Raw genomic sequence first — 16759 nt, 5'->3', positions numbered from 1 at the left:
ACCTGCTATTTAACAACTTCAATAAAATCTCCCTTTTGATTTATGACACTCTTAAATGTGTACTTGGTAACATCAAAAGTACTATGGTTGCCGCATCAACTTAAGTTGGATCAGAATTCAATAATTATAAACAGCATTCTGAAATAACATGGACATGGCATACATGTCTAGTTGGGTAAGCCAGGTGGACATACATTGTGTGCATTATCTCATTCACTGAAAACAATTGGTGGAAATCTAATACCCTATGTTGCCATTTGTCCCCTTACCAGATTGTATTCATTAGAGTGGCATTAGATTTAAAATTGTAATTCAGTAAAGTTGCAGGAGGGACGTGGTGGCTCAGTGGGTTAGGGTTAGGGTTAGGGTTAGAGCTTGTCGATCAGAAGGTCGGCAGTTTGCCAGGTCGAATCCCAAGTGCCGTGTAACAGAGTGAGCGCCTGTTACTCATCCCAGCTTCTGCTAACCTAGCAGTTCAAAAGCACGTAAAAATGCAAGTAGAAAAATAGGGACCACTACGGTGGGAAGGTAACAGCGTTCCGTGTGCCTTTGGCGTCTAGTCATGCCAGCCACATGACCACGGAGACGTCCTCGGACAAACGCTGGCTCTTCGGCTTGGAAACACTGGCCCCTAGAGTCAGAAATGCAGGGCTTTTTTTCTCATAGAATGCTCAGAATGGCATTCCGGCACCTTTTTTTGCAAAAAAAAAAAAAAAGCTCCGTCTGAAAGCCTATTGCAGGGCTAGGCAACCTTGGTCCTTTTTTATGACTCATGGACTTCAACTCCCAGAAATCCTGAGCCAGCCATGCTGAGGGGAAAGAGAGGTTTCCAAGCTGAGCCATGCTAGCTCAGGAATTCTGGGAGTTGAAGTCCTTGAGTCATAAAAGAGCCAAGGTTGCCTACCCAGCCCTAGAGGAGGAGATTAAAATTATTTACAGGGTTACTTCTTTAGGAACTAAACTTTTAGAATCAAAACTAATTCAAAAAAGTCAACAGGAAAGAACCTCACATTTTTCGTCTGCTTCTGTCTTTTGGAAGGTAAAATTAGATAACAAAATAATCTGTTTCCTATGTTAACATGTCTGCAATGAAATCAATTAAAGGTAACAGGAAAGAAATGAGAAACATTTTTCTCAATGTAATATGTTAGCTGATGCTAGAAAAAAATAGTATCTTTTGTACATACTTTATTACAACTAAATCACTTTAAACATTTCTTAAGAATGAAATATTCTTAATTTGGACTTTACTTTTACTGTTTGGACTGTTGTGTGTTTTGAAAAATAGATTATTTAGAATCTAGTTATGTTGCACTTCAGTCTTTAAATAATTAACCTAGTATATACATAACAATATATGATGTTTTCCATGGTGAGCTTAACATCAATAACAACATTTATTAAAAAGGCTAAAATAATTTATGGTGGTATTATCTGTACATTAAAATTTTGTTTAGTCACAATCTTTCACTTTTCACATTCTGGACAAGCAACCTAGCAAAAGATGTTACATATGTGCATAAACGTAGTCAGTAGCATATGCCTTTTTAATAATATCAAACATGCAAAAAAACAAAAATAAGTCCAAAATATCTGTATTACATCCAGAAATGCCAACTTTGCAACCAATATTTCTCATCCATAACTATGGCAGCCTAAGGATACCTGCATACATGCAAATGCTTCTCTGGTATCAGTAACGCAGCAGGGATTGCTTTTTTCCTTCCAGTAACAGATTGCTGGGAAATACCAAACATGGCCTTAAGAATTCCAATGTTTGTTACAAATTTTTCTGGATGTGGTTGGAAAGAGGCCTAGAAATGCCAGCACAAATACATCACACTTGTTGAACATGCACACACAACTAATTACAATCTTCAATTATATGTGATACAGTATATCTAAAATGAGATGTCTCAACTGCAACTTGCAAACTTCTGTTTTGCGGCAAAACAATCCAGGACAAGCTGATCAGCTGAGCTTAGGGAGGGCTCATTAATTTCATACAATTTCTGGGAAGGAAAGAAACAGAAGGACAGTTTAACATCTTCCAGTTGATGTTATGTTATGTAACATCTTCTGGGAGTTGAAGTCCATGAGCCATAAGAGCCAAGGTTGCCTACGCCTGGCCTATTGGCTTGCTGCTGAGCATGCCAAAAGACCTGGCTGACAAACATTGCACAGGCAAGTTGTCTGCAGCGAAGGCAGGAACTTTGCACCCCTTCCTGCTGCCCAACTACACCATCTTAACTAGGTAAGTAAGAGAGGACAAGGAGTGGGAAGTGGGTTCTGCTGAGTCCACGTGCACTCCTTCCTTGTGCTCACCCATGTCAGCCAGGCTGGTGGCCTACCCAGTGCTGGACCTGCACCACCGTCGCCTCGCCCTGCGCACCTAAGTGGCTGCCCTGCATCGCCTGGTCCGCACTGCCTCCACTGCCCACCGCACGCAGTCTCGCCATATAGAGTGGGCCTTGCTGCTCCCACAGCACCAGCCGCGCTGGCTCCTGCCCCGGGGGGCAGCACGCCGCCAACACCGCTCACACCCATGACCCCAGCAGCTCCAACCCCACACCTCCTGTGCCCACCAAGGTGAGAGTTCCGGAACCTTTTTTTTTTTTTTTTAGAAAAAAAGCCCTGCGGAAACGACTAGCACGCATGTGAGGGGGAACCTTTACCTTTACCTAAAGTTGCAGGCAGCTTTTCCATAAAGAACTAAAATTCTAGTACATAAGTTTGAATAGAAGATTAATTGGATATGATTTGGATAATGTGCTTATATTACTACTGCCCAAATTTTAAGAAGATTGCTAGTGCTAATGGCAATTGTAAGCATTATTGGACATAGTTGAGAGCTTTAGTACTAAGGTGCCCGCTGCTGCCCTGCTCTTGGCTGCTGCTTAACTTTGTCAGTTCTTGTTTAGCAAGCTTCAGTGACAACAGAAGTCTTCACATGCCATATGTTCCCCCTTATGCATAAAGAAAGAAAAAGTGACAAATTACAGGAACCAAAGAGAAGACCTTTCTGGGCAGTCTGAGGAGCCAAGACTTATGGTTATTTCAGTACTTCTAAATGGTGTATATTTAGATCATCATTCTTTGCTGCTGTTCCTTCCCTCTGCTTTTGCTTTCATATCATTATTGACCCATTTTCTGAGTTATCTTCCTGGGAATAATGACTATGAACAGTTCCGTTTATTCAAGGAATAGTAAGGACAAATAAGAATGAGGAAAATGTCTTAAATCCAATAAGCAAATACTTCTGCTTCCTATTGTGTCAGTTTGGTTCACAAGGATCCTTTTCAGCTTTAATTATAGTTGTCTTGATATTGCTTATAAATGCTATAAAAGATTCTATACAGTTATACATTTTTATTTTTAGTTTCAACAATTTCAAAATGCAATATAGGTTTAATCAATAATTCTGATCACAAGAGGGCAGCACAGTACTTGAGTTTTGATATCAAAGCAGTATTCTGTTAAATATTAGTGACAATGATGTTGAAGTTTGGGGTGATCAGATAAACTGCGCCCATTTTGTGCAGTTTATAATCTGATAAAATTACATACTCCATTCAGATATTACAAAAATAAATATGGATATAATGTAAGCAACATTTGTGGCTTTTGTTTTGATTGTTGAAAAGATTTAGTTGTTTAGAGTCCCCTGATTAAAATATGTCTTTCAATGTATCCTTCAGAGAACACTTGATATAATCTCAGTAAGGTACAAAATAAACAAGACACTTTTCTAAGAACATGAACAAATATTTAAGTGTAGTTGTTTAGAAACTCAAAATTTGAAAAATATGGTAAGTAGAGAAGTTTGGACATTCTCCAGTCAGTATCAAGTAACTTTTTTTTGTAATTATGAACAAAATAAATATTTTTCAACCATCCGTAACCATCTAAGTCTTTCCATTCTTGCTTTGCTATTTTTCCCACCCTGCCTTGCAGAAATTTTGTAGATCCGAAATATTCTCAGGTGCCCTCAGGATATTTGAGATCTCCTAACATATTTTTAATAATATCCAGAGTTAGGAAATAGTTACAAACCTTCTGCCTGCCTAGCTGCCTGCTGAGCACTTCATAGTTTATTTATTTTATTTATTTGGATTTGTATACCGCCCTTTCCCGAAGGACTCAGGGCAGTTAACAGGGTAATTAAAACAAGAAATACAAAAATTAAAAACAATTAAAAAGATTATAACAGTCCCTGAAAAAGTAAAAAAAAGTAAAAAAAAAAAGTAAAAAAAAAGTAAAAAAGTAAAAAGTAAAAAAAAATTCCAATTAAAATTAGAATTAAAATTCTCAGCCTGGGCCAGAGAGCTCGAAGAGCCAGGTCTTCAGGTCCCAGCGGAATGAACGGAGGTCATTGAATTGGAAGTACATTTTGGATTGTTGTATTGCTGCAAAATCCAACTTTTTAACTTCAATTGTTCATAGTTTTAACACCTCATAGAAGTGTCAGCCTCTGTTTATTTAGAACACGCATGTCACACTGCTGGCCACGGGCCAGAGGCGTCACGCTGAAACTGTGCCCACCCCATTGCCGGCAATGGGGAAAAAGTCCCGATAAATCGCACAACGTCACATGATGTCGCAAGTTTGACATGCCTGATTTAGAAATACATTGAAACCTACAGTTTAATCAGACATGCTAAAATAGTTGCATACAAGTTGTAAACCATTATGAGAAGATACAGTAGAGAAGTCTAATAGAATCCCTATCACTCATGAGGACCATACATGTGAAAAAGGTGCATTACTTATTACCTAATGGTGGTTCTGCGTTTTCTTTTCCGTTCATTCATGCCAACTTTTTCATTGTATAGAGCTATACAGTGGGAAAAAAATAATTAAAAAATAATTTCTGGTAGTTAATGATAATGTTGCAAAACATCTCATGTCACATATTGTATTTAATATTTGTGTTTTGGTTTGTATTTGGTATTTTATAAAATGTATGCTTGTATGTGATAGTGAGAGAGAAGTGCAATAAAGTTTGTTAAAATTCAAGCTAAACTATTTTCTTATGACAGATATTATACATTAGTTGGCAAGCTGCTATGCTCTTGTACAATAAAAGCTAAATTGCTTAGAATTATTTTGTGCATTATGACTGTAAGAGGAGAACCCATGTGAATCCATCAGGAGCATATAACACGTCCGGTTTGTATATTTTGTGATAATGATAAGTTGGCATTTGGTCTCTGTACACTACCACATTGAATTTGATATAAAACAGTCAAAATGTGAGTGGAATGAGGACTTTTAGCTTTAATTCAAGGGGCTTAACAAAAGTGTCGTCAACCATTAACCACTGAGGAATTACAGCCATTTTAATAAACCCACCCTTATTTCTGGTGGCTCATAAATGATGGGACAAACTAAAATAATTATAAATATAAGGATTATTTTTAGTACTTGGACAAAAAAAATGGTAGTCAGTGAAGTCTGGAACCCATGGATATGACCAAATGCAGAGTTTCCTCCTTTGTCACACCTGTATTGCAGCCTTCAACTGTTGCTTGTTTGTGGGTCTTTCTGCCTTCAGTAAATAAACAGCATGCTCTATTAGACTGAGATCAGTGACTGACTTGGCCAATGAAGAATATTCCATTTCTTTGTCTTGATTTCTTTGCCTTTTATCAGCATTCAAGTCATCAATAAACACCAGTGACTCAGTTTCATTGATAGCCATACATGCTGATGCCATGACATTGCCTCCTCCATGTTTGACAGATGATTTGGTATGCTTTGATCATGAGCTATGCCTTCCCTTTTCCATACTTTTTCCATCATTATAGTATAGGTTGATCTTGGTTTCATCAGTCCAAAGAATATTATTTCAGAATTGGGCAGGCTGTTATAGGTGCTTTCTGGAAAAGCCTAATCTGATCTTTCTGTTAGGGAGTGTTACCAATGCTTTGAACCTTGTTGTGAAGCCTCTGTATTTACATTCATGAAGCTGTCTCTTCACTGTAGGCTTTTATAATGGCATGCCTACCTCCTCAAGAGTGTTCTAGACTTGGCCAGAATTGTGAGAGGTTTTTTTGTTTTCACCAATGAGAAAATTCCATGGTCTTCCAGGCCTTTTGGTGTTGCTGAGCTGCTAGTTAATTCCTTCTTTTAAGAATGTTCCAAATTGTTCTTTTGGCTACTTACATTGTTTTTGCTATCTGTCTGATGGCTTTATTTTTTCTTTCTTTCAGTCCAATGGTGGCCTCTTTCACTTGCATAGATACCTCTTTGGACCTCATGTTGAGTGTTCCAATGAACAGCTATCAAGTGCAAATGTTAACATCAAAACCAAATCCAGATCTTTATCTGCTTGATTTGCCATGAACTAATCAGGGAACAAGGAACACCTGTAACTGTCAGCCATTTGTGCCATTATTTATGAGTCACCAAAAATAGAGGTGGGTGTAATAAAATGCTGTAATTTCTCAATGTGTAATGCCACACTTTTGTTAAACCCCTTGAGTTAAAGCTAAAAGTCTTCACTTTGCTCACATGTTGACTGTTTCATTTCAAATTCAGTGTGGTGGTGTACAGAGGCCAAATGCCCAAAAATGTATTATTGTCCCAATATATGTGAATCTGACTGTATTTGGCCAAGAACATTTGTTCTGCTGACTCTTTCTGCAACCTTCGCAGTTGTGGAAATCTACATATCCATAGTCTTCTGAAGAAATGCTTCCCAATTTGCCTTCACATATGTTATGAAGCAAATAAAAAGTGTTGTCTGCATGTATTCTCAAATTAAAAATGTGTAAACAGTATTACTTCTTAAAGTAGCTTTATAATTGCCTGAGGTGATAGAGTTCAGGAACATGTTTAGCATTACTGGTATAAGTTATAGATATTACTTTACTATTTCTGTCAGGCTCTGGAAATATTATTTGATTGTGTTTATATGCACTTTTCCTGTACATTCAGTGAACATGTATAGTGCGAGAGGAATCACACTGCTTCCATAACATCAATGTATTTACAATGCACATTATAGATCAGTGTGAAGGGGCTGTTCATATATAGATACACATATACATACAAACAAACATAACATTTGTTATAATGTTAGCTTTCTACAGGTATGTAGCACTAGACTTGGACATGGATTGTGAGAATAATCCAGGTCTTCCTTTAAGAAATAAGGGAATTATTGTCTGAAAACAACCATGTTTCTTGTATATTTTCACTGCTCCATGTACAGTCTTAAACATGCAATGTAGCTGTGTACTGCTTCAGTTTTGAAAGGAAAGAAGTTCTTTGGAGCACAAAGAATACTACATTCTTGCCCTGTTAAAATAGCTGCATCTCTTCCTTAAATTCCATGGCTGTACTCCACAATTACAGCACAACCCTGGGAAAATGTTCATTCGGTTTAGCAAGTTGCTGACGAGTGCTACTTGTGTATCCATGTGTGTTCAAAACTTTTCAGGTTCAGAATGCTGCACAGTCTTAACTTGCACATAAACACAAATAGTTTTGACATTTTTTTAAAAAAAAGTCTGTGATACCTCCTACTTGTTCTGCTTCCTCCAGCCACTTGGTTAATATGGATTTCAGTTTGCAGGCATTCTTGAAACTCAGTTGCAAGTTTTCAAACCGGCAAATAGTAGTCTGGCTGAATTCAGAGCCATGCACTGCAGCTAGAGCTTCTCCAACATTTGTTTGTGTATAACCTAACAAAAGGAAATAGGCCTACAAAATCAAACTAAAAATCCAAGGTCAAAGAAGAGACAAAGAGAGTGGTGATGTAATTATATCCAAACACTATATATGATAGTTTAGAATAAAACAAAATATATTTAAGTTGGTCTAGTTGCATGAATCACATACCTAGCTTAATTCTTCTCAACTTGAACTCATTGGCAAATTTCTCCAACTCTCTAATTTCTGGAGAATCCATATCTATTGGTTCATCAAGTGACTTGGCCTTCTTCCGAAATTCCTGCTTAAAATCAGCGGTAGGATCAGCTCCAAGTAGAGATGGGTGCATGGAAGTAAAGCTGTGGCCTAGAGCACATGAACTGGCACTTAGAGCATGTTCAGGGAATTTATACAGGCAAGGAGTAAGACCACCTATCCAGAAACAAAACACATACAACTTTCTGTTTAGAAACCAATTTTAAGGAGATAAAATATTTTATTTTGTTAAGTGTATATCAATCATTGGTAAAGAATGGGTAATGATCGCTTAAATTGTTTGTTATTTGAATTCAGCCTCAATTAGTAATGGTATTCAAAGCCCTACATGGCAGGGGCCCGGAGTACCTGAGGGAACACCTGCTGCCGGCATCGACTTCCCTCCGCCCTGTGCGTTCCCACAGAGAGGGCCTCCTCAGGGTGCCACCGGTCAGAGAATGTCGACTGGTGGCCCCCAGGGGGAGGGCCTTCTCTGTGGGCGCCCCGGAGCTATGGAATCAGCTACCGGTTGAGCTCCGGACGGCGCCCGACCTTCGCTCCTTTCGCCGCGAGCTAAAAACATACTTTTTTGAACAAGCTGGCCTGGCCTGATGAAGGGATTGGGGGGGGGGTTGTTATGGTTATTTTATTGAGTTTTAAAGATGTATTTTAGTATGTGGGCATTTATTTAATCTTGTTTTAACTTTTGTAATCTGTATTTTTATTCTTGCCCTGTTCACCGCCCTGAGTCCTTCGGGAGAAGGGCGGTATAGAAATAGTATTAAATAAATAAATAAATAAAAATTGTTGTTAGAGAATATGTGCCTGAATATTAACAGCAGTATTACAATGATATCTGTAATGACACTGAAGATGGAAACAGAAAAGAAGGAAAGTCATTCAAAAGATCTCTGAACTCAGAAGGCTGTTGTTATCTCAGTATGGGAAGCCAGCAGTGGACAAATAGTAACTGACTGGAAAAAAAATCCATCTTTATTGTATAGTGAAATACTATATAGTAGACATGTTGACATCAAAGAAATCATAGCAGATATTCCATAATTACAAGAACTCTTAGTAATAGAACATTAGGGTAGCTCAGCACTCCGGGTAGAATTTGAAAGACTGCAAGTATTAATGGATTATTCACAAAAATATGGTAAGGAACTGAAGAAGAGTAAATGTTCCAACCAAGTTATTATAGCAGATCTGGAGAACAACATGGCAGTCAACAGAAAGGAGATTTAAAAAGGGTACAAATTATACCATACCCTTAATTTCACAAGCTGGCAAAACAATACTTAGGATCATTTGATTCAGATTACAACTTTATGTAAAGGGGAAATATCAGGTGTTCAAGCAGGTTTCAGAATAGACATAATTGCTAATTCACATTGGATAATTGAGAGATCCAGAAAATACAAAAATAAATCAATATGGGCTTCATTGATTGTAGAAAAATGCTTGGTTGGATAAACAAAGTCAAATTATGGAATGTGTTTAGGAGAATGGCATTCACAATGCAGGTCATTGTCATCATGAAAATTTATATATAGGACAAAGAAAAACCACATTCCAAACAAGAATAGGGTGAAATGCACTAGCTCTAAGTTGGAAAAGTTAAACAAGGTTTTTAATATTTATTCAATTTGTAAGCTGAATATATATTAAGGGAAGCTGGACTAAAAGAAGATGAGTAGTGCTGGGCTTCAAGGTTTAGTGACCATGGCCTGGACAGAAGATTTCCTGATGTTTTTCCAGAAGTTGTAGCTGGCATCTTCAGACACAGGTGGTTTTGCTATGCACATCACAAGCAATTGACCAGGGACTGATTAGAGTCTTGTCTTTATAGCCTAATATCCTAACTTCTCATTGGTCTTTAGCAAAGTCAAATCTGTAGATATGAACAGTCCACTAAACACTGAAGCCCAACACTGCCCAACGGATAATGGCCATGAAGGCAATATCAGTATAAGGATCAGCATGGTTTTAAAATTGGTGAAAGAAACATCAGTAACCTGCACTGTGTCTATAATAATATTCTGATAATGCAAATTATATGGAAGCTTTACTAATAAAAATCTAAGAACATAGTGAAACAATGGGACTAAGATTAAATATTAAAAAACATATTTAATTGCAACTGTACATTTTAGCAATATAAAACAAATATTTTAAATATAAAATATAACAAATATCAAATTAATGGCAATCAAATTAGTGGCAATTAGCCTTAGAATTGACAGTGAAGATTATGAAATACTAGACAGCTTCTGCCTATCTACAGTATTAAAAAGGATGAACCACTAACTGTAAAAATACAAGCAGACAGTCAAAAAATATGCTATAGACTAGCACTTGATAAGATAGCAATAAAGCCTTGGAAGGATATTTGGATGCATTTATTTATTTAGAACATTTATATAGTTGCCAACTCACTTTAAATAACTCTAGGTGGCTAATTAAAAAACCCCAATATTAAAAGAGTAAAAACAATAAACCCACACCCCACTGGAATGAAACAAGGCATTTAATGGACTCTATTCTACTCTGGGTTCCCCCTATCCCATTCTTCATGATGAGTTTACCCATAGAAATATCACTATCATTCAGGCAATGATTTTCTCTGTGATATTGTAGGGAAGTGAAGGTGAAACACCTTTGAGGAAACTGGACAAAAAGAATATTTTTGAAAGTCAGTATTAGAGAACTCCATTGAAAATACTTTAGATAACCTCAAACAACAGTATCTGAATCACAGAACAAACTGATCAAAAGTTCTTATTTGAGGCACAAATGAACAGGCTGAAAATATAACGTTTTCAGCACTTTATGAAAAGCACCTACCTTTATTAAGAAGTTTATAATGCTGGAAAAAGTAGAAGGAAATAGAAAAAGAGTGCAAGAAGCAGAAAGGTTGATGGACATGATTAAGTATCAAGAAGGAAACTACAAACTGCACAGAAAACTGTAGACCAATAAAAAATCAATATCTGGGAAAATCCCAGAATCATCAAGCAATGAGTTTGCAAGCACTTAGAAAGAATCATGGAGAAGATACAAAATATGTAAACCTCAGTAAGGCATTTGAAAAAGTTGGCTATACCCATATACACTGTTTTAGACAAAACAGCGGAGGATGGATAATTCACCAGCCATATAGATTCATAGTAGATTGAACAACCATGCCCAGTGTATCATCCTTAATGGATCTATGACTACACGAAAGGAGGTATGAATGAGGGTAACTGAAATTACTGTCCTTGGCACAGAGCTCCTCAGTATTTTTGTAAATGACTTAAGGTTCTAAAAATACATTCAGAAAATTTGCAAATGATACAAAAGTGAGAGATATTATAACACATCAGAATGCAGGCTCAAGGTTCAAAAAATATTGATAGGTTGTATGTATCTAACAAAATTCTGTTCAATAGTGATAAACGTAAGGTCTCATTTTGTAGGATAACCAGGTGCGCAAGTACAAGATAGATAGAATCTGACTTTGTAGAGCAAAGTCAGATTAAACATGAGGCAGCAGTGGCTGTAGCTGCAAAAGAGACAATGAGACCCTATCAAGAGCACAGGAAGAGAATATGTAGTTTAAATAACAGATAGTTAAGAGGAACTTCACTAGAGTGGAGAGACTTGCCTTGTAAAGTGCCAACTCCATTCACAACATTGGGATGAGACATACTGCAGGTCTGCAAAATACGGCTTTGAGAGAGGCTTGCTGCCAGCACATCAGGAGCTGTAGGCTTGATACCTATTAGAGATGGGCGGGAGGGAGAGGAGACTGCAAGAATAGCAATTGAGAGATGAAGAATTCCACCTTAGTTTTAGCCCATAATAGCATTAATAAATGAGAACCATTCCTGCAAATCTTTCTTTTTTTAAAAAAAGCCTTATATCATATCCACCTAGTACAGCCTTTGTCAGTCTGGAGCCCCCTAGATATTTAATCTAATATTTAAGAAATATTTCAGTTTAAAATACTGTTGCTTATTCTGTAGGTAAATTTAAGAAAAAAAGGAAGCAAATGAAAGACAGGGAATTAGATGCTTGTATGGACAAATGCTTGCTATCTTGACTTATCTGCAGCAATATCTTGTGCTCCTTCAAGAACCATCTTGTAGTTTCTTTCATCCCCTCTAGATGAACTGGGTTTCTCCTCCTTTTTCTCTCCACTTCTCTTGACATGGGCAGCAGGAAAAATGAGGAGAGAGAAAAGCACCAGAAAATGGATGACTGATAGCAAGAAACCAAATGGTCTTCTGCTCACAGTAATTGTCAACTAAGAAGGGATTTCAGATCACACCTATCTATTCCCCTGTGGCTCTTAATATGGACATCTTTGAGCCAGCATATTTTGTGGCACCTAGTCCACTTGACAACCTTACTTTGTGCTGTGGTGAGGAAGAACCTGTACTTTTAAAAACTTTATTAATATGTCCTATGTAATTGATATCAATAAGTCATGATCTTTTTTTGTAATCTGCATTGGGAAACATCTCGACTAACTTGATATGTCCACAGGTAAGATTTGCATTCCTGTTGCTTGAAGTAGATGTTGAAAATACCCTCATCCAAATCTTTCTGTAATTTCCAGTTCCTACCTTTCTACAGATTTTACATTCTCATCACCTGTCCCAAAGGTGCTTTTTCAAAGGCAACTGGACTTTCTTTGTTTTCCTTGAAGATGTTTTGCTTCTTAGTCAAGAGGTTTTTTCAGTCCTGACTAAATGGTGGGAAATGGAAGGATTTACATTGCATGCAGTCATCTGGTTGTTAGCACTCTCATGACCAGATGACTGCAAGCAATATAAATCCTTTTATTCTCCGCCATTCAGTCAGAACTGAAGAAGCTTCTTGGATGAGAAGCGAAAGATATCCTCAAGGAAAAACAAAGCAAGTCCAGTTTCCGAGAATCTCCATAGACATAGTATTATTAACAGGTGATTGGAATGTGTTTTTTCTTGTTTATTTAGAACCTCTTGCAGTTTTCTGCAGAATACTTTTTCTTTTTAATGGATGCCAAGATTATTTTTAGGAAGTTTAATTATTTCACATAGAGAATAGCCATGATAGATAAAGTAGGTGAATTATGAGAAGTACTATAAACTGTTCTACAAATAACAGCTCATTCTACAAAATACTGTTTTACTTCAGTATTTTTCAACTCTGGCAAATTTCAAGGTGCGTGGAATTCAGTACTGGCCAGGGAAATCCATTCATCTTAAAGTTGCCAAGGTTGAAAAACACTTGTCTACAAAGTGTTCTATATGCAACATAAAAAGTCTAGGGAAATTGAATGTATACTTCTCAACCTTCCTATAGCTCCCTTTTCTTTTGTTGCTCCTATTTTTTCGTAAAAATAAATCAATTAATTATAATAAAGCAAAGTTTTTTTTTTAACTGAAGTGTGCAATATGTCTTGGAACAAATCTAAGGAAGTAGCAGTAACTGTGCTGGAAAGTTAAACCAAGCCAAGCCTAGTTAGTATCTGGATGAGAATTCTCTAAAGAAAAGCAGATCTATAAACTAGTATGCGAAATTGAAGAAAAAAGAAAACCACTCCTGAAGTGAAGCCATTTCTGGCACATTGTCAAGAAAGGTACATAAATAAATTATGAAGTTATTTGGATTTCAGCTTCAACTTAAAGGGGAATTTATTTCTATAATAATGGCACAAGAGCAAAGAAAGGCCTTTATCAAGATACTTCTCATGGATCAGACCTCTTCATGTAAGCATTTCCAAATCTTTAATGGAGAGACAATCCAGATAATCGTTCTTACATTTGTTATATTTAGTACCCATGCTTTCTATATATGCTAACACTTTGCAATAACACTTAGCACATGACAATATTAGCTAGAGGACCAAAAAATAATTCCAAGTAGCTATGATTATGAGATTTTTTCAGGTTTTTAGACTGGCACTCAGTTTGGTAGTAGGTTTTGGCAATGCCACAGGTAAGTTATAGATTAAATGAACAATCGCTTGGAATTATCTTTAGTCAAAATGCTATAGATTCTGTTTCAGAAAGTATTTCTTACCTGCCATCATCCCATATGCAGTTTGTTGGTTTCCATAATGACAAGAAGGAACAGAATAATGCAGACCTGATGGCATATTTTCCATAGTAGCCATGGAAAAGCATATATGGGCATATTTAAGAGTTGGGTTCAAAGACAAACAGATGAGACCAGTAAGAATATATACACTGATTCATAAAATATTATGTCTATCAAAATATATGAAAATTATCTTTTGGATTTGTCATGAGCTGAACTCTACACACTGAATATCTTAAGAATACGATATTGTTTGATTGTTACATGTAGCAATTCATTCATCCAATTTAATGATTACTGACCCATTTACTCTGCCTAGTAAGTTATAGGTTGAAACCTAGAGTAAACTGGGCAGATGGTGAAACATTTAATGCATGTTGAATTATCTATGTTTCCATTCATGTCATATATTTAAGTATCAATTTAGTAAACTCATTTCAACCTGATTTTTATAAAAAAGGTTATTAAATAATAACAGCACTATTATTATTACAGAGTTTTTGAATAAGCCAGAATATAATTTTACTAAAGTATTATAAGTATTACTATTGTTATTCAGTATATTGTAAATATTTTTTTAAAAAAACAATCCCTTAGTTTTCAAATATAACGTAAGTATTTTACTGCATTAGAAAGATCAATATCAGCTGCATTTAGTTTTCTGTGATTAACATTTGAAGTCTGCTGAAAATTCTGTACTCATACTCTGAAATACAGCACAATATGAAATAAAATCTTTGAAAGTATTCATATAATATAGAAAGAAGAAAGAGATCAGCCAAATAATTGCCCATCACCTCTTTGACTTAAAGATCATTTTTTGTAAATAGGATAAGTAAACCCGCATGGAACCCTCTGAGCAATTTGTATCCTACAATATGATGTTTCAGTGTTAATATATTGTTTTCTGTATAAATGGCATCTTGAATGGCTAAAGATTAGGAATGGTCATGATAAGTATGTATAAGAATGAATAAATAAATAAATAAATAAATAAATAAATAAATAAATAAATAAATAAATAAATAAATAAATAAACAAACAAACAAACAAACCCTTCTTCCTGTGAATGTGTGCTGAGAAGCACCATTCAAAAAGGCTAAAATATCTTGCTGTCAATTGATGTACAAAGCAAGAAAATTATATATAGTTTACTTTTCAGTGGCAAAATTAAAATACTACTACAGAAAACAAGGCTATGGTCTATATATGCTTACTTGGAATTTAGTCTCTTTGAATACATTGGGATTTATTAAGTAAACAAGTACTCAGAAATAAAGCTATTGATTAATAAAATAAAACACAAGTTCAATTAAAATCTTCCAGCAAGAAAATATGTATATTATGTATATTATAATACACACACACACACACACACACACACACACACACACACACACACGTATATATATATACATAGCTTTATTTCTGAGTGCTTGTTTACTTAATAAATCCCAATGTATTCAAAGAGACTAATGTATGAATCAATATGAAAATATTTCACTAATGAACACTACATTGAGGTAGGATCTCCCGTTTAGTACCATATGAAATATTGGATAACAATTCCTATTTTTTGAAGTGAAATGCAATTTCAAAGTTTGTAGTTCCATTCAGTTAGAAGTAAAAGACTTCATTCAAGTACAACCATTAGCTGCCAGATTAAATTGATGTGAAATATTATATAAAACATATTAAAATAACATATCATCCTTTCTCATTCCTTTTGAAGAATCAGTAGAAGATAGAAACCAAAAGCATTTCCCTGAATACATGTATAGAATACAAAGCCATAAAAATTTGTACATACTTTAATAATGTTTAATAATTGAAAGGTTGTTTTAGAGGTAATTACAAGCACTGATATTATTACTTTACTTCCTCAAGTTTTATTTTTTATCATGCTTGTTATTAAGGTGGACACTGATAGAGGATCAGCAATGGGAAAAAATTTTTTTAAAAAAATCATAAAACAGGATGGGAAGAGGTAAAAAGTGATTTTTTTTCCAATGCATTGGAATTAAATTACAGTCTTTCATAAAAAGATTCGATGTTTTTATATGAACAGCAAGACAGTTTGCTTTCTTTACAAATGATTTTTTACAATATTAATAGTGTTCCATACTTTGTGGATTTAATTTCAACTATTTGAGAAAGGAGTATAATGAAAATCAGATGAAAGTCATTTCATATAACCTGAAATAAACTAATTTTGCATAATTAGCATCAAAATAAATTACTTCAGGATTGGAGCAGTGACAGATACCCACCACTCATTTAAGTCATTACCTGTCATTTCATAAAATGTAAAGTTTCCATTCTTTCCATTCTGTGCCAGAAATTTTTAGAAGGAAAATAAAGCAAAAAGGTTGTATTCTTTTCAATTTAATGAATTCAAATCGTTAAATATTGAGTAGAATGGCATCAGTTTGATGGTCGAATATTGATTACAAGATCAGCCTCAAAAAGCAATGTGAAATCAACATAATTAAAAGATATTATAAGCTAATTAAATACAAATTTTGCTTGAAGAATTTCTTGAAGTATTTGTATAGCATAGCAAAGATGCTAAACTGAAGCCAGTAAAATGGCACACTGATAAAAGTAGCAATTTTATAATAAGAGAAACAATACCTGTAGAAACCACATTAGTGGCATGATTGGAGACGGGTAAACACTCTGCAGCACTATGATGCATTATCAGAGGCAGAGTGGGAGACGAGTCAGAAGTCAAGGGGATGAAGGTGTCAGCTGAAGAAAAGACTTGACAACTCAT

The 16759-nt window shown here is 35.6% G+C and overlaps 1 protein-coding gene across 3 annotated transcripts in view; it reads right to left on the bottom strand.

Moving 5' to 3' along the window:
• Positions 1-16759, bottom strand: part of POU1F1 (POU class 1 homeobox 1) — a gene marked incomplete at its 5' end in the record, with an annotated part of 17701 nt that extends 942 nt beyond the window's left edge. The window contains 6 exons of one of the 3 annotated variants that reach the window (XM_081327515.1): positions 4774-4834; positions 7524-7688; positions 7846-8088; positions 11561-11674; positions 13966-14115; positions 16618-16759. In XM_081327515.1, the coding sequence (XP_081183641.1) occupies positions 4774-4834; positions 7524-7688; positions 7846-8088; positions 11561-11674; positions 13966-14115; positions 16618-16759 (875 nt within the window). The remainder of the gene's footprint in view (positions 1-4773; positions 4835-7523; positions 7689-7845; positions 8089-11560; positions 11675-13965; positions 14116-16617) is intronic. The other 2 variants (XM_081327516.1, XM_081327517.1) reach the window with 2 other exon arrangements.

Source organism: Vipera berus, assembly GCF_964194415.1.
Source record: "Vipera berus genome assembly, chromosome: 4".
Lineage (NCBI taxonomy): Eukaryota > Metazoa > Chordata > Lepidosauria > Squamata > Viperidae > Vipera > Vipera berus.
This window is presented reverse-complemented; position numbering and strand designations above follow the sequence as displayed.